We start from the raw sequence: 26,463 nt of genomic DNA, 5'->3' as shown, positions 1-26,463 counted from the left end.
CTATTACTATTATGCTCTGTTTTCCAATACATTCTCTCCTCACATGTTAAATCCTTTCTTATTCAAAGGGAAAAATAGAACCAATAAACTGGAATCTCAATAGCTTTTTTGTATTGCATTTAAATGGATAGTTATAAATGGGATTATCCATTATGATTATGTATTATTAAAGCATTTGTAATTCCCATAGTGTTTTTATGAGAATTTTAAATTTTATTTATGTATTTACATATAGAATAATGCCGGACTTGAAGATTTTGAAAGGAAAAAAACCCTTGGAACAGGTTCATTTGGAAGAGTCATGTTGGTAAAACACAAAGCCACTGAACAGTATTATGCCATGAAGATCTTAGATAAGCAGAAGGTGAGTGTATTTGTTGTTATTTACCTTCAGGGTAAACTTTAGTTTTATCAGCTAGACTATTAAACAGATTCAGTATAATGACTTACCATTGACAGCTTCAAATAATTTTATTATTAAATTTAATTTTTATTGTAACTATATTATGCATAGTTAATATACAGTCAGCCCTTCCATATCCGTGGGTTCCACATCCATGGATTTAACCAATCACAGATTGAAGATATTTGGGAAAAAAATTACATCTATACCTAACATGTACAGACTTTTGTTTCTTGTTATTATTCCCTAAACAATACAGTGTAACAACTATTTACATAGCATTTACAATATATCAGGTATTATAAGTAATCTAGAGATGATTTAAAGTATATGGACAGTGTGTATAGGTTTTCTGCAAAGCCTCTGTCATTTTATATAAGGGACTTGAGCGCCTGGGCATTTTGGTTTCTGCTGTAGGTCCTGGAACCAACCCCCAGGGATACTGATGGACAACTATAATTTATTGTGACAATTATGGACTAATTTGTTTTGTAACTATTACAGAAGTTAAAATGTGTACAGTAGTGACCCAACCACTTCATGTTACAGATTTTGAAAACCTGAGGCCCAAAGATTTGAAATCATCTCAAGTCAGAAAGTTAGTTAAATAGAAGGCCTAGATTAAAACACAGATCTGACTCCTACTCAATTTATATGCTCAATATTATCAGTATACTCCTAATTTTATATATTAATACCTGGCTGGTATCTTTAATTACTTTTCTTATTTATATTTAACTTCTTGACTTCTGTGACTATCCTCACATTGACCATTAGACTCCAGCAAGAAAGAATGCCACCTTCTAATGATTTACACATATACAAGAAAATTATTTATATGTCTTGCTAAAGTCACCACTTCTTAAGTTCAAAATAGAATCACATATGGAATAGAATCACAGTCTTCGTGAAGTCAAGATAAATTACTTTCCCCTTCTATTGAATAGAAAATCTAGAGGAAGCTTAAGTCTAAATGACCTAGGATACAAAGATAGATTTTGTTATAAAGATAGTTTTTTCCCCAATATTTTGTGTGTCCTCTTCTATGGCAATATAAAATAAATTTTTAGAATTTATACCTATATTTATTTAGATATTATAAAATGAAAATTGTTCATTTTTACTCACTATTTTTCAATTATGGACTTTCTCTTCATTTTTAATTTTCTTATTCATCTGAAGTATTTAAAATCACTATCTACTTATTACAGAGATTTGAGCCAGCTTTTATAGAGGACTTTAAGTCATTAGGACCTTAGTATTTTCACATTAATTTTTAAATTACCTTAAGTAATTATATATTTGTTTATTTAAGTATAATTGACATAACTAATTTTTAAAGTAATTTCTTATGGGTTTGTTTCTTATTCCTACTTAGCTCTCACTTCTTAATTGAAACCATAGTTGACCTTCCTAAGACCAAGTTTTAAATCCTCTATTAGGTTTTCATTTGAATCGTATTATTAAAAGTAATGGCAAAAACCACAATTACTTATGCACCAACCTAAAAGTTGGTAATTGTTATTATCTTCTTTATCCAATTCTAACAATTTTGCTTATCCAAGTTTATTACTATATGGAAAACATTTTTTAAATGATAACTTTTTAATTTTGCTTAAATACATTAAGAGATATTTATCTCTCAATTACAGGTTGTTAAACTGAAGCAAATAGAGCATACTTTGAATGAGAAAAGAATATTACAGGCAGTGAATTTTCCTTTCCTTGTTCGACTGGAGTATGCTTTTAAGGTAAATTTTAGTAATATCTAAATAAGATATTTTCAACCTAAATTTTTTTAAGATGAAACTATAAATAGGATTCTAAACCAGGTGATAAGCCTGAAGAATATGAATAAACAAAACAAATACCTCTAGAGTTTGTGTCATTAAATCCTATTGTGCTTATAACTTAGGTAACGTTTGAAAAGGTTTTGATTCTCCCTGGAGAAATCGTTCAAAGGTGATACATGCAATTCTTCATGAGATGGTATTACAAAAAGAAATATTTCAATTTATCAAAAACCATAGAGATATCTTAATAACAATTCTTATGCAAATTCATACACCCAACACATTTTCTACTTTTATTAAGCCCTTTTTGCCACTATCTCATCTTCTTTTACTTAGTAATTTGAGTTCTAGTCTTTTCGCTTATACAAAGCAAAATTTTTGTTCCACAATTCAAATGTCTGAAAAATTGTACAAGATTTATTATTTAAATTGGTCACTTTTCAGCTCTTTGGAATGATACTGGCATCTCTCTGCAATATTGAATCATATGAAACATTTTAATCTTTTTTCTCCTTTATTCTTTAAATTAAATGAAGACCTATGTATTTAAAATATTAAAACCATTGATCTTTTATACATAAAATGTAAATATTCTTATTAACTTTTTCAAATTGTTTTTTAACTTTGTTATTCTTTTGCATATATTATAACATTATTTCATTGCCTGAGTATTTAATTGTTCGAGAACTAGATGTTCTCTGCAAGAAAAGGAAGAGCAAAAGTCCCAGACTAGTTTGTGGCAAAAATAACTAGGAGGGGAAAAATATGAGTGTCTCTGTATAGAAAAGCTAGAGCATGTTCCTTTTATTCTTTATTTCTCAAGGTTATTAATCTGTCGGAGAGATTTTAAATTTTTCTAATTCAGCATTATATAATATTAAAATAATTTTGACATAAGTTGAATAATTGTATTTCCTTTTTATTTGTTCATAGGATAATTCTAATTTATACATGGTTATGGAATATGTCCCTGGGGGTGAAATGTTTTCACATCTAAGACGAATTGGAAGGTTCAGGTAACTAATGCTTTTGCTTTCTTCAAATCTTTATATGCTTGTGTTGTTTAACCAGATTTTTAAGTTGATGCCAATGCCAAAAACTTATTTTGTTCGATTAATATTTTGGCCATATGAAGCATTAGGTGGAAACAAAGAGGCCACATCATACACAAGTTTTAAAATTCAAATAAAAGGACTTCGAAGCCAATTTAAATGTTATACTACTGGTAGATATTGTAAGGGTCCACTACTTGAAGAGTTTTCAGAAAATGCAAAAATTAATTGAATTTTAAAATATCAATATTTATTAAACAAATATTAATAATACAACTCCAGGACAGAGGAATGTTTTAAGGATGAAGATGGAAAATAAATGTATAGAGAAATGGTATTATGGTAATAAGATTATAAGTTTGTTTTTCACAAATTTAATTCTCCTTAAAGTTCTTGCTAAGTTTAGTTTTTAAAATATATACATAATTTAACGGGAGTTTGTACCTCATCAGGTTATGACTAATAAGATCTCACAGTTATTAAAATAGGTTATAGAATCTGATAGTTTTACCTGTACTTAATAGTTTATAAGCTTCTACTGTTCATTAATAATCACTAATAGAATAAAGCTAAAATAAAAAACAGGTACAGCTTCATCCAGTATAGTATGTTGAAGTCAACATAAAAATGTAGAGACAAATCTCTAAATTCAACATTTTATTGAGGAAGCAAGAATTGCAGTTTGAGGCATATACACAGACTAGGTGGTCTTCAGTGTGTCTAGAAAACAAAGAAAAGGTTGGAGGTTTTATAAAAAGAAATTTTATGTTTATTTGTTTTGAAACAAAGTTTACTAGCACTAGTTAAGTTTTGGGGAGCTGGCAAGCTCTGATTGGTGAGTGATGGTGGTGGGTCAAACTCATCTAAGAATCGCAGTAGGTTGTCTCAGTAGCTCTTAGAGAAAACTGGTTTCAGGTTACAATAGGCAGTTTCAGCAACTAGGCTTGTGGAAAATATAATTTTTTTTTTTTTTTTTTTTTTTGAGACTGAGTCTCCCTCTGTTGCCCAGGCTGGAGTACAGCAGCACCATTTCGACTTACTGCAACCTCTGCCTCCTGGGTTCCAGTGATTCTCTTGCCTCAGCCACCCGAGTAGCTGGGACTAGAGGTGTCCGCCACCACATCCGGCTAATTTTTCTATTTTTGGTAGACACAGGGTTTCACCGTGTTGGCCAGGCTGGTCTCGAACTCCTGATCTCAAGTGATCCACCCTCCTTGGCCTCCCAAAGTGCTGGGATTACAGGTGTGAGCTACCACACCTGGCCTTAATTCTTGGAGCAGGTGCTGTGTGCCCTGAGTGCATTATTCCCCTGGCCCCTCGACTCTGATTTAGCTGGGTATGATGAGAATGACTAATTTGTATAATCAACTTTCACATTTTTCCCTTTTGATCAAGATCTTTCTCTGAAAGCATTGCTTGTCAACCATCTCGAAGTTAGGCTTAATTATTCCTTGGTGCTTGGGTGGACTTGTTCTGGTTGTCTCTGTCCCACATATGAGAGAAGGTATCGGTTGGGGGGCGTCTATGTAGGGACCTGGGCCACATTCAAGTAACAAAGAGGCCAGAAGGAAAATTTTTCTCAAAGTAGATTTTTGTCTGCAGTCCAGCCAGCATCGAGTTCCCACTTATCACTTCCATAGGTATTAGCAGTCATCTTTAAGTGTTGGGCTAACGTTATTCTGTTGGGACAGCTGCCTTTACAAAGATTAGATGAGCACTAAGAACAAAGCTTACAAATGATAGTAGAAAAAAATTAACAATATAGTAAAATGTATTTGTGCAGTGTTTTTGAACTAAAGCCCAGGCCTAAGGGCGAAAAACTAAACAAATCAAAGGACCAGGGGAAACTGGTGAGACCTGCTATAGCCATTGACTAACATTTTATGACTGGGTTGAACTAAAGCAGAGAATGCCAAACTTTGCAAGAGGGACCACCAGCACAAATTAAACAAAAAATTGTGTTAAGGATATTGTCGATGTTGCGGACTAGATGAACTGAAAGAATTTCTTAAGTCAGGTTTTGTCAATGGCTATAGCAGGTCTCACCAGTACCTATAGCAGTTACTGATTGTGAATTTTAAATTACAGTATTATTTGGTTAAGTGAAAAAGGCAGGCATTAAGAGGGGTAAGAGTTTCATTACAATATGGAGTCTTGTTCCAGTGTTTTGAGAAAAGCTGTTCACACCATGGAAGACATCAACTTTCTTGGCTTTGTTTACAGTGTAAATGTCTCTGGCTATGGCTTTGGGCAGTTTGATGAACTTTCTGTGTGGCCCATACATCAGGCGTGAGACTTGTTTCTTAAAATTTGTATAGTTTCAGCTAACAGGACTTCAGGAACAGAGCGGTTCTCATTTTAGTAATTTTGTGGAAGAAAGTTCGATTGGAGGAACTTAGAAGAATTTAGGACCTTGTCTAGTCTATAGGTAGATAACAAGACTCAAAAATAATGTACAGACTTACAGTCTAATAACAGGTGTATTATAGTTATTCTTTAGAAACAACTTTTTTCTCTACATTGATTACGTAGGAATCTCGGATTTAAAAACCTCTCTTGAGGCAAGGAAGCCGAACCAAGGCAGTCTTAGATTTTCCTTACAGTCTTGAGGTTCCTGGTCCTGCCAGGAAGTAACAGTTTTTATTTACTCATTGTAATGCTGAGAAACCCTTGAAGTCAGGCATTTTATGCACTTTTTAAATAGGACAGTTCAGTTAGAGCCTTAGTAATATAATCAGTGTTTTCCTATTCTGCTATAAAGAGAGAGCAGATTTTTACTGGACCTATGCAAATAGTCATATTCCTGTAAAAGTACTTACAACTAATTTTTGAATTAAGGAGAAAAAAAGCAAATGCTTGTATCTTTTTTTACAAAAATATACTTTACCAAATTGCTATAAATTATAAATAGCTTAAGAGAGAAATTTTTTTAAATCTGGAAACCAAAATATTTAAGAACTAACAATGTTTTAAATGAAAGTTATGAAAACATTATTTTTATCAATTATTTAATTTCATGTAATTTTTGTTCTGCTTGATCTTAATTAGTATTTTCATATACTCATCTTTTTTTATTAGGGTTCTGGAAATTTTTATTTAGTTTATTGATCTTAAAGTTATTAAAAACCTGTATTTAAGAGTACTTGTTGGGGTCTTTTCTATGAATCTGATTGTAAATAATTTTGAGAATTCAAAATAATAACTCTGGATGACAAAAATCTAGAATAGCCATGGGTAAAAATCTGATGAAAGTTTACAATTAACAAGTAAACTTAGTTATTTCTATTTTATCTAGCATTTTAAGACAATAACCAGAATTATGAATAATGTTAATTTCTGTGAATTTATATAACTTTTGAAACATTCATATGAACAACATAGCCATAAATGCAACTAAAAGATCTAGTATCACATCATTTATACAATGCTCTTATATAATTTTAAAAATAAATCTAATTATTTAATATGTCTACAAGATGAGATCTGTGTCTTCAAATGTTTTCCAAGGGCCCAGCTGGAAAATCCCAAAGCTAATTCTAGATTAAGAACATTTAATTTAGGATTTGATTTTTGGGAAGTTTGTTAAACATCTTAAAAGACTTAAAACACTTGGTCAAAACAGAGTAACAGGTCACTGTAAAATAATAGTCATTTATATAACCAGAGTGATAATCAAAAGACATCAGATGTAATACAGAAAGTTATATGAATGTGAAAATGTTTATTATTTTTAACGCTCAGTTTTTCTGAGTAATGAAAAACCTAATAAAGACAACGTAGGATATTATCTTGATAAAATATAAAATCTAGTTTTTTAGACAAATCACCAAAATGGTAAAGAAAAATCTTCTGCAGTATGCTCATTTTTTCTTATTTCTTTTTCCCATTTAGAGCTTTCCATTAAAAAAATTACCAATCACCTGAAAGTTGATTGAGTACTTGAATTTAATCAGACACAGGAAGAATGTGTCCAGGGTTATTGAGTGTACACTGTGTTATAGAAAAATATGAACAGGAAGAGGACTATCTTGAGCAGGGAAATACATGGCTGTCAGTAACAGCATGAGAAATTTCCTGGTTACATGAAATAATACAGACATATCAAGAAGAGCGAAGAATACAGATTCAAATTATACTGGAAGAAAACATTGCTTTTCTAGGCCTTTAAGATAAACATTTCTGCATCAGGCCATAACAAAGTTCAAACTGGGAAAAAAAAAAAAAAAGTTCTAGGAGTTGAGGAAAAAGGTTGAAGGAGGGAGTTATCACCCCAGCCAAGCAAAAAGATATACCTTTCAAGAAAAAGAAGGGGATGTATGACCTTCAAATCATGTGTAGTGTGATACAGCAAAAGTCGAACTTCTGAAATACAAATTTCAAAAGGAAAACTTTACCTCAAGAAATGGAACTACTATTTCTAATGAAGAGGACAGCATTTCAAACCTAAAACTAGGGAAATTAATTAGATCTCAGGAAGAAATGTGGCAGAAATAGAAACTGCACTTTGGAAGATGGCTGTCAAAGAAACAGATTTTATAATTAAAAATCACAACCTTTTGCAGTGTTATTGAGAGCAGATCAATACTTCAAGAAAGCTTTGTTTAAATATAGAGAGCAAGATTCTGGTCCTGTGTCAGTGCACCCTTGACACCAATCATTAATTTTTAGAAAAATATGTAAACAATTTTCCTTTCCAATTTCTTTCCCTATTTACACATAAAATTTTTTTCATAAGGTCCATCCTTTCATTTATCCAAACCCCCAGTCTTAATCTTATAATTTTTCTTTTCTTCCTCTGTTTTTGGAACAGCCAATCATTTTACTTTAGGAAAAATATTTACCACGTAATATACTTTTCATACAACATTTTTTTTCTTACATTCATATTTTGACTACTAGACCTCAATATACTTAAACTTTTTATAGAACTTAAAAACCCAATAAGGGATTTATATTTATTTAGCAATTTGTTTTAGTTTTTAAACTTATTTTGATATGGCCCAGACATCTAATAAGTATCTTATTATTTAATTTAATATAACATAACTGTAAGACTTTAAATTACATGAGATGTTGATTTATAAATGTTTATTTAATTAACATTCACCTAATTTATTCATTTTTATTAATTATCCCTGGATTACCTAGGAAAATTGAGATATTAGGCAGAGTCATTATTTTAAGTTATTTTTATTAGCCAATTTTACAGCTGTTAATATCAAATGTTTACCTAAATAAGAACTTAAAGTTAGATACATGAATATTCTGTTAATAACTCAGAAGATACAGATGTTTATTAAATCAGTAATATTAAATTAATCTTATTTATCAAATAATTGCATATACAAAGATCATTTTGTTATAGTCTGGGTTTATAGCTTCATGACCTTAAGAAATTTATCAGAGGCAAATATAAAACTCTCTGACCAGGAAATCTAGGCAAAAATCTATGTTGACAATTTTGAAGACATTTCTCATTTTATTTTATTAATAATTTTTTAGTATAGTTAAGTCTTGTTGAATTGAACCCTTGATCTTTATGTAATGCCCTTCTTTGTCTTTCCTGATCATTTAAGTTCTGTTTTATTGTATGTAAGAATAGACTCCTGTTCTTTTTTGTTTTCCATTTCCGTGGTAGTTCTTTCTCCATCCCTTTACTTTGAGCTTGTGAGCGTCTTTATAGGTGAGATGGGTCTCTTGAAGACAGCAGACAGTTGGGACTTTTCTTTTTATCCAGCTGCCTTTTAAGTGGGTCATTTAGACCATTTACATGCAGGGTTAGTAGTGATATGTGAGATTTTGATCCTGTTATTATGTTACCAGCTGATTGCTTTGCAGACTTGATTGTGTAATTGCCTTATATTGTCTGTGGGCTATGAGCTTAAGTGTGTTTTTGTGGTAGCAGATATTGATCTTTCATTTCCATGTTTAGGACTCCCTTAAGGACCACTTGTAAGGCTGATCTGGGGATAATGAAATTCCCTTAGTGTTTGCTTGGTGTCTGAGAAAGATTTTATTTCTCCTTCACTTGTGCAGCTTAATTTAGTGGGATATTAAATTCTTAGATGGAATTTTTTTAATTTGAGGATGCTGAAAATAGGCCCCAATCCCTTTTGGATTGTAAGGTATAAGCTGAGAGGTCCACTGCTGATGCACCTGATGGAATTCCCTCTGTAAGTGACCTGACATTTCTCTGCAGCTGCCTTCAAGTTAAATGTGGTATATGTACACCATGGAATAGTATGCATCCATAAAAAGAATGAAATCATGTCCTTTGCAGCAACATAGAAGCTGCTGGAGGTCATTATCCTAAGTGAATTAACACAGGAACAAAAATCCAAACACTTCATGTTTTTACTTTTAAGTGGGAGCTAAACGTTGAGTGTACGTGGACATAAAGATAGAAACAGTAGACACTAGGGACTACTAGAGAGGAGAGGGAGGGAGGAGAACATGGGCTGAAAAATTACCCGGTGGGTGCTATGCTCACCACCTGGATGATAGGAACATTCATACCCCAAACCTCAGGATCATCCAATATGCCCCTGTAACAAACCTGCACATGTACCCTCTGAATCTAAAATATAAATTTTAAAAAATAAATAATTTAAAAACCAATTAATTTATCAAAGATGTACTTAAGTCATGTGAACTAAAATATTTTATATTAGCACCCATTTATCCAAATAGAATTCTTTAAGGGATTTCTAGACAACTATGTCAGATTTTATTATATAGACACAGCATACAATATATGTACATATGCATAAAAGCATCTAAACACCTATACTAATGTATAAATGAAAATATTACAGCTTTTATTTTAGAACTTTAGTCATGAGATAGTAAAACAATAAACCCGTCAGTTTATAAAAAGAGTTAGATCCAAATTATTTTTCTAACAAAATGGGATAAGGCTACACTTTAAGCTTTTTTTAATAGGTAATATTATGAAGTATGTGAACTAAATTATAGGTAGAGTAGTTTGAGTCAATTAGCAATATACTGGATTAGACAAAGAATTGTTAACTGAGAAAATGTGAATGAATTATGTGAGGAGACCCAAATGGTAGGAGTTATTCTAACTAGGTCTGTACAATATTTTCTTGTCTCAATTCTTTGTCCCTGAAGGTAAGATTGTTGCCATTTCTTTTAGTATAGGGACAGTGTTCTTTACATTGGAATTTTATCTTAAAAACAAAACAGCATGAAAATCACAATGATTTTCTTTTTTATCTGATGATTTTCAAGTGTTTTTACTTAAATAGTATGCCAAAATAGCTGAGGATTTTTGGGAAAAGAGAGTTTAGTCTAGATTAGGATAAAGAAGAGGAATTGTAAATGTGGAGGGAAAAGCTCCACAAGGGAACTTGTCTCCGCTAGCTTTGAGACAGTATTTTGTAGCAAGGCAATCTCTGAGTCCTGAAATTTTTATTAGCCTTAAGACATCAGTTGAGATATGAGTCTTATTTGGAGTATATGATTTTATCACCATGGTCTTTTAGTTTTGTTGTAAGAACAACAGACTGTTTGAATGATTCCTATAACGTTTGAACATGTTACCAGCTGGAGTCTCAGAAAATATCTTGGCATGCCTTCAAACTTTGAGAGCCTATTTTTAACTAAATGTATTTAGGTGAATCGGTTTAATGCCAAATACATAAGAGCTAATTAAACACAAGTGCTGAATACACAAGGCCAAATAAACACAAGCACCAACAGAAAATAAAGTATGTCCTTACCAGGAAGAACAATAAGCCTTCTCCAAATGAAGGGGAAAGTCTCCTCATCCAAACCTCAAAACTGAGGTCTAAACCTTACAGCTGAAGTCAACAGGGGGAAAATAACCCTCCCCAACAAGAGATCAGTTAACCAGGAGGCAAAAGACCCCTCTCAAACAGGAACGGGAAAGAGAAAGACCCCTTCCCAGCCAAATCCCAAATAAAACAGAGCTCAACCAAAATTAATAGTTTAGTCCAAAAGAGACTCACTAAGGGGAAAAGAGGGGACTCCCCAGAAGCAGCGGGACTGAAAGGGTTCCAATGGGGGTACTTCATGCTGTAGTTCCCAGGGCCAGTGATTCTCCCTGAAGTATGTCAGCTTTAGGATCCCACTTCTGACACCAAGTATATCAAAGTCAAAATAAAAATATAGAGATGAATCTCTAAATTTGATATTTTATTTGGGAAGCAAGAATTGCAATGCAAGGCATCCACACAGACCAGGTGGTCTTTGGTGTGACTGAAGAATAAAAAGAAGGTTGAAAGTTTTATAAAAAGGAGAAGTTTTATGTTTTGGGACAAAGTTCATTGGCACTAGCAAAGTTTTGGGGAGCTGGCAAGCTGTGATTGGTGAGTGATGGTGGTGGGTTCAAACTAGTCTTAGAGTCATAGCAGGTTGTTTCATTAGCTATTAGATAAAACTGGCTTCAGGTTACAGCAGGAAGCTTTAGCAGCTAGGCGTGTGGAAAATTTAATTCTTGGAGCAGGTGCTGTGTGCTCTGAGTGCTTTATTGCCCTGGCCCTTCAACTCTGATTTAGTTGGGTATGACAAAAATGACCCAACTTACACAATTAACTTTCATAATTAAATACTGGCATAACTAAAACACAAGTATGAACTGAAACAGGACTGATGATGGTAATTTGATTCATAAAATGATGGTGGCAGACTCAGAATACCACAAGATGATATCAAGTAATGAGCAAACATTGGAGTCATTTTAATTACCCGAGGCCTAAGCCAAGATTCATTTATTGACTTAATATGGACAGGACAACTAATATAATTAATATAGTGTCAGACACTGTGCAAAGTAGCTTCTGCTTATCTTTGAGAATTTTCTTTCCTCTCCTATCGTCCTCTCTCTCCTACTGCCCCTTGTTCAAGCAGAATCCTCATATTGCCTTATGGTTATTTAAAATTTACACTGAAGTACCACACCTGAACCTGTTCTCAAAAAAGTTTTTGTTAACTTTATATAATTGGTAACTTCTTTTCTTTGCAACTCCTCACAGTCTTAGTACTCTTTGATGTTGACTCTTTAATACTTGACTTGGTACTAAAAGGATAGCAAGTTGATTGAAGGAATTCACACTGAGACACTTGCCTTTTCTCATCTTTCACAAGTACTACATATACACTTGAATGATTGCCAGTGTCCATCTTAGAAGTTTTGAGGCAATAGGAATATGAGTTATTGTTTAGCATGGCTTTAATCAGAATCAAAGGAGGCATTATAATTCTCTACTTAAAGCTGTCTGGACTTAAAACTGCTACAGCATTAGCCCTTACCATTGTCTTCCTACATTCAATTAAATATTAAGTAGAAATACCCAATAACACTTTGCGCTTGGAACATTTTACTTTCACCTTTCAAGAATTCGATTATAGGTTGAGCGCAGTGGCTCATGTAAGCCTGTAATCCCAGCACTTTGGGAGGCTCAGGCAGGTGGATCACTTGAGCTCAGGAGTTCAAAACCAGCCTGGGCAACATGGCAAACCAACCCCTCCACACACACACACACAAATACAAAAAATTAGCTGGGCATGGTGGTGTGCAACTGTAGTCCCAGCTACTCGGTAGACTGAGGTGGGAAGATTGCATGAGCCCAGAGTTTGAGGCTGCAGTGATCATACTACAGCACTCCAGCCTGGCGACAGAGCAAGAAAAAAAAGAATTTTATTATAGATCTATGTAATGTATGTGTTCCCCCAATTAAACGCCAGCATATGCAAATTAATATTTTATAAGTAAAAAGTAATAATATTAATGACATTTTACGTTTACAGATGCATGTAAACATGCATTTTATTTTTACAGATGCATGGAGAAAGTAAGAAGGGACCTCCCAGGTCAAATGTTTCCCAGTTTAAGCATAAATGTTGCAATCACCAGAATGATTATTTTAATCTCTGCTTACAATGTTCTCCTCATTCCTTGTCAGTTGGCATACAATGTAGATTGGCAGTGTTGGGATGAAGCCGAAACTGGAAGGGTATTATAAAATTTTGCTCCCCAAAAGCATTTTTCTTTACATACGCATTCTTTCAACAAATATTTACTGAGCACTTGGGAAATGCAATGACAAGCAAAAAAAGGCAGCACATAAAATCTTTTGTTGGAATTTGTATTTCTCTTGCTACCAGATCAAATTCATACCAATCATCTTGAGGGAAATCCTGTTCATAGTTAAGGTTGTTCACTGAGGCAACAAATCTGAAAGTCATTGCAATTTATCAGGCAGATTAGTAGAATTCGAGTAATACATTAGAAGATAAATTAGAAACTCAGAAAATTGGTACATCCTTTTGGATTTTTAGGATTGTGACATCAAAATTACACTGATCTATTAATCTAATATATACATAAAAGAACTAGCTGGGTGTGGTGGCTGACTCCTGTAATCCCAGCACTTTGGGAGGCTGAGGCGGGTGGATCATTTGAGGTCAGCTATTCGAGACCAGTCTGGCCAACATGGTGAAACCCCGTCTCTACTGAAAATACAAAAATTAACCGGGCATGGTGGTGGGTGCTTGTAATCCCAGCTACTCAGGAAGCTGAGGCAGGAGAATCACTTGAACCTAGGAGGCGGAGTTTGCAGTGAGCCAAGATTGTGCCACTGTACTCCAGCCTGGGCAGCAGAGCAAGACTGCATCTCAAAAAAAAAAAAAAAAAAAAGAACTGTACATATTTACACTAACATAGAGATTATACTTATGTCTGTGAATCTATGTAAACAAGCATAGTAGAAGATTTGGAAATTCTGATGCCAAGATTGTATCTATGGTTTCTGAATGGGATTATGAGTATTCATTATTCTTCATCAATATTTTATGATATTTTTCCATAATGAGCATATGTCATTTTTGTAACAGGAACTATTACAAAATGGGTAAAATGGCATTAATCTGCAGATAAATGCAGCTAAAGAGCTTCTACGTAGGGAAATTCTATAAACACTTGAAATTTGTGAGAAAAGTAGATGGAGCCTGTTAACTATAGCAGTGGCCCCGATAGACACTCCATTTGGCACATTTGCTTTCCAATTATTCTCAAGATCAGACATAATTAGAAAGACATCAATATATTCAAATATGGGCAATAATGATTCACAGTGAGCTAACTATTTTAGGTTTATATTTTTCCTCAACATATGCTTCCCCATAAATTTATCAGAGCGTTATTTGAACAAAATATAGAGATTTAATAAATATTTGAAGAGTAACAAGGTTCTTTACATACTTTTTTAAAAGATACTTTTTGTTCCCAAAGTATCTCTACTTCATATTAGTTTTTATGCATAATCTACTAATTAGAATGTATTAACTCATTTTTACAGAAAATTAATGGTTTTATTTCTTTGCAGTGAGCCCCATGCAAGGTTCTATGCAGCTCAGATAGTGCTAACATTCGAGTACCTCCATTCACTAGACCTCATCTACAGAGATCTAAAACCTGAAAATCTCTTAATTGACCATCAAGGCTATATCCAGGTATGACTTTAACACATTATGTGTACTGTATATGAGAAAATACTAGGCAAGACATTGTATGTATGTAACCCCAACTTGGAAGTTTTTTTGAAGAAGACAATTACTTACTCCTAATAGTTTAAGTAGAGCTCAGAGTTTTGCTGCTATTACAGAGAAGCAAAAATCCTGTTATGAAAGGAACTTGTTTGTATCTCCATTAATCTATAGTTGTGAACTGAGTATAGCCTCTTGCATAAGGAGATATTAATAGCTAAATCTGTGAGCAGTTATTAGTGCCAGGCATATTCCAGGTGTTTTACATGTATTATTTCTTTAATCCTGGTAAACCTATGAAGTGGAAATACCATTGTTATCTTCATTTTAAGATTAACAAAACTAAGACATAGCAAGGTCATTTAGCCAATAAATGGTAGAGTCAGAATTTGAACCTAGGCAGTCTGATCCCAGAGTCCATGCCCTTTACGACTACAATATAACTGCCAAAGAATCCCTGACTACCAATACTGAACTCATAGCAACGTTTTCTTTCCACTTCTACTACTAATAAAGTGGGAGCATTTCGTTTTACACAATTATTGATAGATTCTCCCATTGACGTTTTTACACTTCTGATGGTGCAACTAATGGCAGAGGACACATTGGGGTAAGGCAGACATTTAGCATTGTTTCATTTTTATTAATGCTATTTATTTTTACCTTTTATTTTCACTTTTTTATTCCTTGGGTCTAGGATCTTATAATAATGACTGAAAAGGGTTTTGTTGTTATTAATTTGTTCCTTTTCTTTGAGTTGAGGAAGGATTTCCAAATTGGATTGTTTAAACTTTCATTCACTAAATATTCATGAATGAATTTCAATTACGTGGACTTAATTTTTTTTCCATTTCTTTCATAGTTTCAATTTGAATTTTAAACTTTCAATTTAGGTGCAATAAATACATTTATTGTGAGGTAATACATTTTCTTTCACTAGTATTCTTTTTTTCTTTTATAGGTCACAGACTTTGGGTTTGCCAAAAGAGTTAAAGGCAGAACTTGGACATTATGTGGAACTCCAGAGTATTTGGCTCCAGAAATAATTCTCAGCAAGGTATATTCATAATATCAATACATAAGAAGCAGAAATATGAGACATGCATCCCTATGGACTTTTGTAAAAACAGTTTATTGATCTAATTTTACATTTTTAATTTGATCTAAGTTATGAATTTAAATCTATTTGTGCATGATTACTAAAGAATTATTATTTAGCATCTACCACTAATCCTGTAACCTCTGTCCATTTTAACTCTGGGTCTTAGAGATATAATATGAATAAATATGACCTCTAGATCCATGTTTTGCAACCAAAAACATAGTCTTTTCTTAATTATTCCTAGTAACGGAAGGGTAGAGAAGACTTGCTCTGGATTATACCAAGAGGTAAATCTAGAGATGATATGTACTAGTTGTCCATTCTTTCTTTGTTTCAAATTTACCAGTTAAATAAAAGGAATGTATGAGAAGTGTTTTTAAATTTTAAATAGGACTATTAACAGCAATTGAATAGTTTTAGTCTTATTGAAGGCAGCTATACTTTTCTAAATAGTGAAGTGTGGTGAGAGAAACTGTACCTATATCCAAAAGAACGGTTAACTTTTCCTCTGCCATCTCTTGGTGGAGAAATCTAGAAAGCAGAACCTAACAATAACCAGGCACAAATAGGAGAGAGGAAAAGGAAGGGGATAAGACACATGCTTCAGTGGTTCCCAAATGGAATCATTGAAATATGGCTAACTTATAGAAGTGTTAAAAGATTTCTTTCAACTTTTCTCTCATTATCTTTCATAATTTAAATAATATATAACTTCTTGATATTTTATAATCTAAATATCATTGCAGTTAACACATTTCTTTAAATACAGTTAACAAATAATGGGACAACAAAATGAGCACTAAAACTTTTACAAATGTGTATATATTGTAAAAGTAATACTCATTATACAAAATTTAGAAAATACAGAAAAACAAACAAACAACCAAAAAAAACCTATATGTAATCCCACCAACCTAGAGGCAGCCTTTTTAAAAACATTCATAAATATATATATGTACATATATATGTGTGTGTATATATACACATATACATATATACATATATATACACATATATACATATATACACATATACATATATACATATATACACATATACATATATACATATATATATACACACATACATATATACATATATATATGCACACACACACATTTAGCTTTATTTTAGCTTTTATTTTAGGTTCAGGGATACATGGGAAGGTTTGTTACAGAGGTAAACTCATATCATGGGGGTTTGTTATACAGATTATTTCATCACTCAGGAATTAAGCCCAGTACCCATAGTTATCTCTTCTTATCCTCTCCCTCCTCCGTACCTCCACCCTCAAGCAGAATCCAGTATCTGTTTTTTCCTTCTTTGTCTTCATAAATTCTCATTATTTAGCTCCCACTTGTAAGTGAAAACATGTGGTATTTGGTTTTCTGTTCTGCATTAGTTTGCTGAGGATGATAGCCTCCAGCTCCCTCCACGTTCATGCAAAAGACATGATCTCATTCCTTTTTATAACTGCGTAGTATTCCATAGTATATATGTACCACATTTTCTTTATCTAGTCTACAATTGATGGACATGTAGGTTGATTCTGTGTCTTTGCTTTTGTGAATACTGCCACAACGAATAAACAAATATATGTGTCTTTATGATGAAATGATTTATAATCCTCTGAGTGTATACCCAGTAGTGGGATTGCTGGGTCGAATGGTAGTTCTGCTTTTACCTCTTTGAGGAATCTCCATACTGCTTTCCACAATGGTTGAACTAATTTACACTCCTACCAACAGTGTCTAAGTGTTCACTTTTCTCTGCAACCTTGCCAGCATCTGTTATTTTTTTACTATTTATTTATTTATTTATTTATTTATTTATTTATTTTCTGGAGATGGAGTCTTGCTCTGTCGCCCAGGCTGCAGTGCAGTGGCATGATCTCAGTTCACTGCAACCTCTGCCTCCTGAGTTCAAGCAATTCTCCTGCCTCAGGCTCCCAAGTAGCTGGGACTACAGGCATGCACTACAACACCTGGCTAATTTTTGTATTTTTTAGTAGAGACGGGGTTTCACCGTATTGGCCAGGCTGGTCCTGAACTCCCGACCTCAAGTGATCCACCCTCCTTGGCCTCTCAAAGTGCTGGGATTACAGGGGTGAGCCACTATGCCCTGCCATTTTTTGACTTTTTAGTAATAGCCATTCTGACTGGTGTGGAATGGTATCTCATTGTGGTTTTGACTTGCTTGCATTTCTCTAATGATCGGTGATATTGAGCATTTTTTCATATTTTTGTTGGCCACATGTATGTCTTCTTTTAGAAAGTGTCAGTTCATGTCCTTTGCCCACCTTTTCATGGGGTTGTTTGTTTCTTGTAAATTTGTTTAAGTTCCTCATAGATGCTGGATATTAGACCTTTGGCAGATGTATATGGTTTGCAAATATTTTCTCCCGTTCTGTAGGTTGTCTGTTTACCGTTGATAGTTTCTTTTGCTGTGCAGAATCTCTTCAGTTTAATTAGATCCCACTTGACAGTGTTTGCTTTTGTTGGAATTGCTTTTGGTGTCTTTGTCATGAAACCTTTGTCCATTCTTATGTCCAGGATGGCATTGCCCAGGTTGTCTTCCAAGGTTTTCATACTTCGGGGTTTTGCATTTAAGTCTTTAATCCATCTTGAGTTGATTTTTGTATATGGTATAAGGTAAGGATCTATCTTCAGTCTTTTGCATATGGCTAGCCAGTTATCCCAGCACCATTTATTGAGTAGGGAATCTTTTCCCTATTGCTTGGTTTTGTCAGCTTTGTCAAAAATCAGGTGGTCGCAGGTGTGTGGCCTGATTTCTGGGTTGTCATAGTTGAAATCATAGTAAATGTATATAGTCTTGTCTCTGACTTTTTTCACTTTTATAATAACAAGCATGCAAACATCATTCTAATGGCTTGTTTGCAAATGTACCATAAAATATTTAGCCATTCTTCTACTGTTGAGTGTTCAGGTTTTATTTTTGAATTTTTTTATTATTATAAATAACTATGATAAACATCCTTATACATAAAAGTTTTTTCCTTATTTTACATTATTTCCTTAGCATATATTCCCAGAAGTAGAATTACTGGGTCAAGGAGTAGGAACATTTTTAAGGCTTTTGATACATATTGCCAAATTGCTTTCCAAAGTTATTATGCCATTTTACACTTTTACCATTAGTGTATTATAGTGCCTATTTCATAACACTATCACTGGGTATACTCATTTTTAAAATATTTACTAATTTCGTAGGCAATAAATTGTACCTCATTGTTTTAATTCTCATGTTTTTTATTTATTTTTCAAACGGTTAATAGCCATTTGGTATTTCTTTGTGTGTCTGTAAATTATTAGTTCATTTCCTTTGCCCATTTATCTATTGTAATTTAACGTTTTTCTTATTGATGTGTTTTGATTTCTATACCTTGGGTATTAACTTGTGTCTGACATATTTACTATAAACATTAGCAAACAAACATGAATCAAAAAGTTAAAGAGAGTTAATGCCTATTTCTATTAGAAAACAAAGTGCTATTCCTATTATACCACTCCTTCCCTTAAAAAGATATACACAGTATCAGGAAAAAAAAGAGAAAAAGAAAATCTCTATAGCGTCAAAGTATTATATTTTCGCTAGGATTTTGAAAACTAAGTAGTTTGTAAAGCTAAAATTTTGACAAAAGGGTGGAATGTGGTGAGTCGTGATGGTAGAGGGTACCTCTGAGGGCGGAACAATACATCTGGGTAGAATTCAGCTTATTTCTCTTCATGAAAGGTTGTTGGGGTTGTTAAAAAATCTCTTGTGTCAGTTGATACTGATCATAGTTAATAAACTATATTAGCATGTTAATATGAACATGTTATTCTTATTTATTTTCTTATGAATACTTACAGATTTTAATTTTAGTAAGCTTAATATGAAAAAAACAAACATAACCTTTGATTTTTACATTTGGTTTGCAAAGCACTTTTTACACACATTACTCCCTTTCATTTGATACAGTCCTCACAAAATTCTGTGAATTCATTTTTTTCCTGCATACCTTTTAGATATAGGAAGCAAAACAGTAGATAGCAGAAATAAAGTATACATAAATATTTACATTAATTGGATTCTACATTAAACTTTTTGCTTTCACAAAATCTTATGAAGCAGATGGGATTATCCCGAGCACATTTACCCTCCTAACTCCAAAAATATAGAGTATTTTGAAGTCAACTTCATTATTTACTATGTAGTCCAGTTTCTATTATTTTCTTTGAAAACTATTGATCTTTCTAGGCATGCTGTGGAAAATCTGTTTCATAAGATTATGGACCTAGAATGGGCCTTAAGAAGTAATGTGGTCTAACTGCCTTCCTGTTATTGAGAAGAACTAAATTATACCAGTGAAATAAAGAAAATTTCATTGTCTATAATATTCTTAATCATTTTAGGAAGAAGATTTAATAATCTTTCCTAATATCCAATTTCAATATCTGGAAATCCTCTCCTTTGTTTAATTTAAATCTGACCTGATACATTTGGTTCATTTTTAAATTCTGTCCTGAATAGCTGCTCAGCAATTGCTTTAAAAAAATTTTTATATGCTTCCAGATCATTTTGAAATTACCTTTGACTTCATTCTCTTTTGAGTAACTTAAGTAACAATTGACATTGGTGTTGGTTTATCTCAGGGCTACAATAAGGCAGTGGATTGGTGGGCATTAGGAGTGCTAATCTATGAAATGGCAGCTGGCTATCCCCCATTCTTTGCAGACCAACCAATTCAGATTTATGAAAAGATTGTTTCTGGAAAGGTAAGTAAAACATTTTATTATTCCTCTCTTATTACTGTACATGAATTTTAAGCTTCATGAATTGAAACTATATTGTGTCATAATTATTATTCTACATTGGGAAAAATATAGAAAAATCTACAGTTGCTGCTCTTACTAGCATAAGAATTGAATCATTTCAGTCTCTTAAGAAAAAAAGGGCAGTTTTATAAAGAAATCAACAAAACAGTAAAGCAATTTCTGTATTTAGCATTTTTATCACAAAGAACAGGATCATAGCCATAATTCTCGATATTCCTTCAAATAAATAAAAATAGTTTATTATTTCATGTGTCTATCTTTATGGAGAAAAGTTTTAGGGGCTGTTTTATATGCCCTTCCATTTTCAGGAGAGACTTCTTGTTTTAATTATGTCCAATACTATAACATTGGAAGTAAAAGTAAATATAAAATGAATAAGCCTTTTTAAGATGGAAATTTATAGAATTGATTTTAACAGAATTGTTCATATAGATTGTGATTATAATTGTCACTGGTTTTTAGCAAACACGGAAATAACATTAATTTTTCTTGAACATGAGTAGACTTACTATGTTGTAGTATTTTACATTTTGTAAATTTCTTCATAAACCTTCCTTCTCTTGCACTTATAACCTCTAATTTGCTTTCAAGAGTGTTTTGTTTAGGGTCAGTCATTTGCTCTTGCCTTAGCTCAGACCTCAGATCTTTTTTTAAAAGACCATAGTCAATTCAATAGAAATGAGCTTGAATTTCCTACCATGGAGCAATGAAAGAATAGGCTTTTAAACATTCCCAGAAGGAGAACTTCTATACATTATGACAAAATATATGGGAAGGGATATTTTGCTTATTTTCCCTTCTTTCTATTTCTACATGTGGTACTACTTTGTCTTTTCGTTTCTTTCCCACATAGTCCCATTTAGAATATGATCAGGAAATAGAGCATCAATCTTTATCACATTAGCCTGAGATGTTATATAGTTGAGGTTTTTTTGTTTTATTTTTTATTTGTTTGCTTTGTATTTTGTGACCTTCTTAGGCAGAGATAAGCCGGAAGGAGACAGTAGAGGGAAAGTCTTTATTTCTTTGTATCTCAGCCATATTCAAGCTCTACATTTAGTGTGAAAGCTTACCCTTGGCATCTATCAACTTACAATTTCCATTGTTAACTATTCACAAGGTACCCTGAATGTCTATAATGTGGTAATTTATCTTTTTTGCCAACACTCAAATTTAAATCATAGATGCTGCACAGCTGGGCTGTAGCAACAAGACATATGCCAATAGAATTAGTCTATCCAATCACCTAGAACATACATTTCAGCACAGTATTGTTCCCTATCTCGTAGTACATATGCACTCTACCTGGGTCACGAGATTTTCCCTTGTATTTTGGCACGTTTTATGTAGAAAGTTTTATGCATTATCAGTATTCACAAATTAGGAGACTGACTAAAGAATTTATACACCAACTATGTCAAAGGTAAAAAAATAAATACCTCTTACAGATAAATAAACCTAGCTAGGTGTTGAATGCTGTGCACTGATAAAGGCAATACAGAAAAGCAGAATGCAGTACTTATTTAAACAAGTATCAGTATCACTGCTGTTCTTGTTACATTTGTAGATCTCTGGCTTCAGACTTCTTATCTTTGTAATTGTTTTCCCCCAGCAGAACTTTTGATATGAACAAAACAAAACTTTGAGAAAAATTAACAGACAAGGCAGTGATTTGTTTTTGAAGAATTTGAGAAGTGTAGACTCTCAAGAGGACTAAAGGTCATATGAAGAATGATGAGAGAACCAAAATACATTAAAATCACAAATGGAAGAAGAATATTTTACTAATACAAAAACTAAGAATGTAAATATTATAATAATTGTTTCAAATCATTTAATGGACAGTAATTATAAAGTTCTTGAATCTTTACTATATTACTTTTATTTATACTTCATATAAGAAATCCAATTTTCGAACAAGGATACTGTCATAACTAAATTTACATTTATTAAGAAAAACTGCTTTAGTTAAAATTAATGTGTCTTCATTTTTATGCATTGGCCTCAATTTGCCAATCATTCTCTATTGGTTAAAATTTATATCCAGCTGTTTATGAATATATATTCATTTTATATCAAACTTTAAATTTTATATCTAATAATCAACATATATTCTAAAATCATAACAGTCTAAATCCTGGGCACCTTAGAAGAATGACACCATAAAACCTTATTATATCACAATATTCTGTTTTCGCCTTCATTTATTTAGAAATATGACAGGATATTTGGTGTACTTTTGTTTTTTAACTATAAGTACCGGATTATCTCTCCCCATGTGGGATATAAAATTATCCCCATCTCTTACTCCCTTTACTCATCTAAAGTAGAAGTCATGAAAGCGGAATTTTGGCCATTAAAAGGCTCTGTATTATGTAAAGTTAGATTGTATTAACCATTTCCCAATAAATCATCTGTTTCAACACTCAAATTCAAACTAGAATGTGTCTCTAGTCACATTGCAAAAATATTATTGTCTCTCTGGTTAGCGGCTAAAAGCCAAATTGGAAACTAACTAGTTTTTTAAATTTTTTAAATTGTGCAAATTATTAAAAAATCCAATTTGGTCTTATATTTGTGGATCCTTATATTTATATTTGCATTTGAACTTTTAATGGTTTTAATGATGTATCATTTAAGAATATGCTTTTCATTCAGAATTGTTTTTGTTGATTTTAGAAGCATATTACTTTATGCAACAGCATCTTATATTGATTATATCCTCCATTCTGAAGTCACATTATAAAGATTGTAGGTATCAATGACTTATCAAAGTTAAAGTTAAATTTATTAAGTGATAAATTCACTAAAGTACATATATATGAATATTAGATTGTAAAATACTTTCTCTATTACAATATTTTAACTCAAGCTGGTATTTTTAAATGCACACAAAGATGATCAATCAACTTGTTAGATTCTCTCCTACACATATTTTGCCTTTAAAAAAACAGAGGAGGTGGTATTTAAATGTCACATTATTCATGCAATCTTAAGGTTTGAGTCTACAAATTCATAGTTGAAAGAAAAGATTTATGATTCCTGCATTAACTATGCTTCATCCTAACAATACATATGCTGAGTTTCTGTATGTAGTCTTTAAATTTCATGCCTCAGTGTCATGTACTCCATGACAAGGATCAGTTATGGTCTCTATAGCACCTTTGTCTGGCTGCATTACCCATGGAAATATAGAAAGTTTATATTGCAGTCAAAAATTATACTTGCAAATAAGGTACTCAAGTAACAGTTACTATGGAAACCATAACTTTAGAGCCCTTGGCTTATGTAATTTAAAAAAAATTCTTAGCTTCAACATATCTAATGTAAATATTGTTCCACTCCTAATGAGTAACAATATATAAGGAGACATTATGCAAAATAGAGAAGTATAAACATAAGTATATACTGAATGATCAAAGAGTTGGTTAATTTTTCCTGAAGGGAAATTCAATATTTACATGAAGGGTAATTGATTATCAGCCCAATTGCTATTCCTTTCTGTCTCAGGAGTCCGCAAGACTATCTCCAGGTTTGATGATTCACCAGGAGGACTCAACAAGATTCAGCATACAGTGGTACTTGAGGCTAAGATTTATTACAACAAAAGGGTACAAAGTGAAGATAGCAAAAGGCCAGAAGACACCAGGCACAAGTTTTCAAGAGTCCTCTCCCAGGGCATTCACAAGGGATGCACATAATTCCTTCAGCAACAAGCTGTGACAAGCGTGAAATTTTATCTACCAGCAATACTCATTAAATACTCAATGCCCAAGGTTTTCATTGGGGGTTGGTCACATATGCACCCTCTGCCTAGCACATGCCAAAATCCCAGCCTCCCAGAACAAAAGTAGATGTTCAGAATAAACTATGTTGTTTGTACCAACAGTCTAGGCACAGTGATCCACTCTAATCCTTTAGGGAAAGTTTCATGTTGATATAAGGGCACTGGTACTATTCAAGTTGCCAGACATCTCTCAAGGGCCAAACTTGTAAGCAGTTCTTTCTAAGGGTAGCAGTCTCAGGCCTGTTATGTTAACTCTTTTCTACATACATTCGGTTTCCTAAATAACATACACATATGCAGATATTCCACTATACTTTTTCTAAGATACTATTGTTAATGCTTTTGGGGAAATTACAATGTCATTTACTATTTATTTTGCTATGGCCATAGTTAAAGAGACTTAGAAGATTCAGAAATCATTTTCATAAAACACAAAAGCAGTTTTACTCTTTTCATAAAACCCAGGGCCAGTTTTAAACACTTCACTGTGGTTATTTAAAATTCTTATTAATACCTTCTTTGTGACAGCTCTTGTGGTCCTGTGAGCAAATAATTGCAAAACTGGCTTCTTATGTGAGAGCAGGGGGAAGGAGAATGGGGTGGATCATAATCCTCTGCAACCTTGTAGACTCATTATATCTACCACTGTTTCTGCATAGGTAAGGGAACAGATTAGAGAGCCCACAGATGCAGTACCAATATTTATAAATATTTTTAGTGTCTTAGCTCTTTGTTTTCACATATAGAATCCGGGCTGATTAAAGATGCCCAGGTCTTATGAGGTAGTGTGGAACTCGGCACCATATCTATAACATGCCTAGTGTATGAAAAGTTATTATGCCTGTTGAAAGATTGTCTAATGTGTATGTTCATTTTTGATCAATCAGTTCTTTACTGGGATTGCAGATATTTTGAGAACTTACTGTACCTAATTTATAAATAATTTGTTAAAATTTATCTCAACATGCTCATAGCCAGTAGTTAATAGATTATTGCTTCTTGGCTGTATACAAACTCTTTTGAGTCATGTAAGCCTAATAATTTTATCCTGATTCAGAAAAGATAATGTTACTAGTTAAATGATCATTTCTCCTGCCAATAATTGCAGAATAGCAGTAAGATTTTTCCCTTCTTTCGAATATCAACTTTGTAATTTCTGTGATTAAGCTTAGTGTAAACAAATTTGATTTGGCCTTATTTTATTTCATTTTCTTCTTGTTATTTTTATTTATTTATTTATTTTTTTGAGACGGAATCTTGCTCTGTTGCCCAGGCTGAAGTACAGTTGCACAATCTTGGCCCGCTGCAGCCTCTGCCTCCTGGGTTCAAGTAATTCTCCTGCCTCAGCCTCCTGAGTAGCTGGGACTACAGGCATGTGCCACCACGCCCAGCTAATTTTTGTGTTTTTAGTAGGGACAGGGTTTCACCATGTTGGCCAGGCTAGTTTTGAAATCCTGACCTCAAGTGATCCACCTGTCTTGGCCTCTCAAATTACTGGGATTACAGGCATGAGCCACAGCACCCACTCGGCCTTATTTTATTTCTAAAAGAAAAAAAGTCAGTAAACTAGATAGTGAGTTTAAAGCACTCAGTGTGGATACCATGAACAACATGAATGGATTTACTTTTTGGTTGTAGCTTCATCTTGAACTTTTAGAAAATAATAGTTATTCCTAAAACTCAAATGTATAAGACTTTATAATCAGTGCTGAAAGCAGAAAAAATATTCTGTTGAGTTTGCTCAATTCAGAGTGAATTTTATAGTTCGTTTAACATATTACATAATGTAATTTGACAGTAGTTTAGGATATCAGCCATACTGACAATGGTGTCTTTATAAAGCAAATTTATGGTAAGACATTTTCTCCCTCACTTTATCAAACTTAGGACCTTAAGAAAAGATGAAAGTGTTTGTTCTATAAATTAACAGGTGGAGCCTGAGGCAAGAAGAAAGGAGGA

At 33.0% G+C, this 26,463-nt stretch overlaps 1 protein-coding gene across 10 annotated transcripts in view; it reads left to right on the top strand.

Moving 5' to 3' along the window:
* Window positions 1-26,463, top strand: part of PRKACB (protein kinase cAMP-activated catalytic subunit beta) — a 156,971-nt gene that overhangs the window by 106,566 nt on the left and 23,942 nt on the right. For 5 of the 10 annotated variants that reach the window (XM_054547598.2, XM_054547592.2, XM_054547601.2 and 2 more), the window contains 7 exons: window positions 236-364; window positions 2,056-2,154; window positions 3,130-3,212; window positions 14,618-14,744; window positions 15,739-15,834; window positions 20,535-20,657; window positions 22,330-24,605. In XM_054547598.2, coding sequence (XP_054403573.1) covers window positions 236-364; window positions 2,056-2,154; window positions 3,130-3,212; window positions 14,618-14,744; window positions 15,739-15,834; window positions 20,535-20,657; window positions 22,330-22,341 — 669 coding nt within the window. In that variant the 3' untranslated portion in view covers window positions 22,342-24,605. 10 annotated transcript variants of the gene reach the window in all.

Source organism: Pongo abelii, chromosome 1 (assembly GCF_028885655.2).
Source record: "Pongo abelii isolate AG06213 chromosome 1, NHGRI_mPonAbe1-v2.0_pri, whole genome shotgun sequence".
Lineage (NCBI taxonomy): Eukaryota > Metazoa > Chordata > Mammalia > Primates > Hominidae > Pongo > Pongo abelii.
Note: the sequence above shows the minus strand (reverse complement) of the source record. Positions and strands in the feature narration are given on the sequence as shown.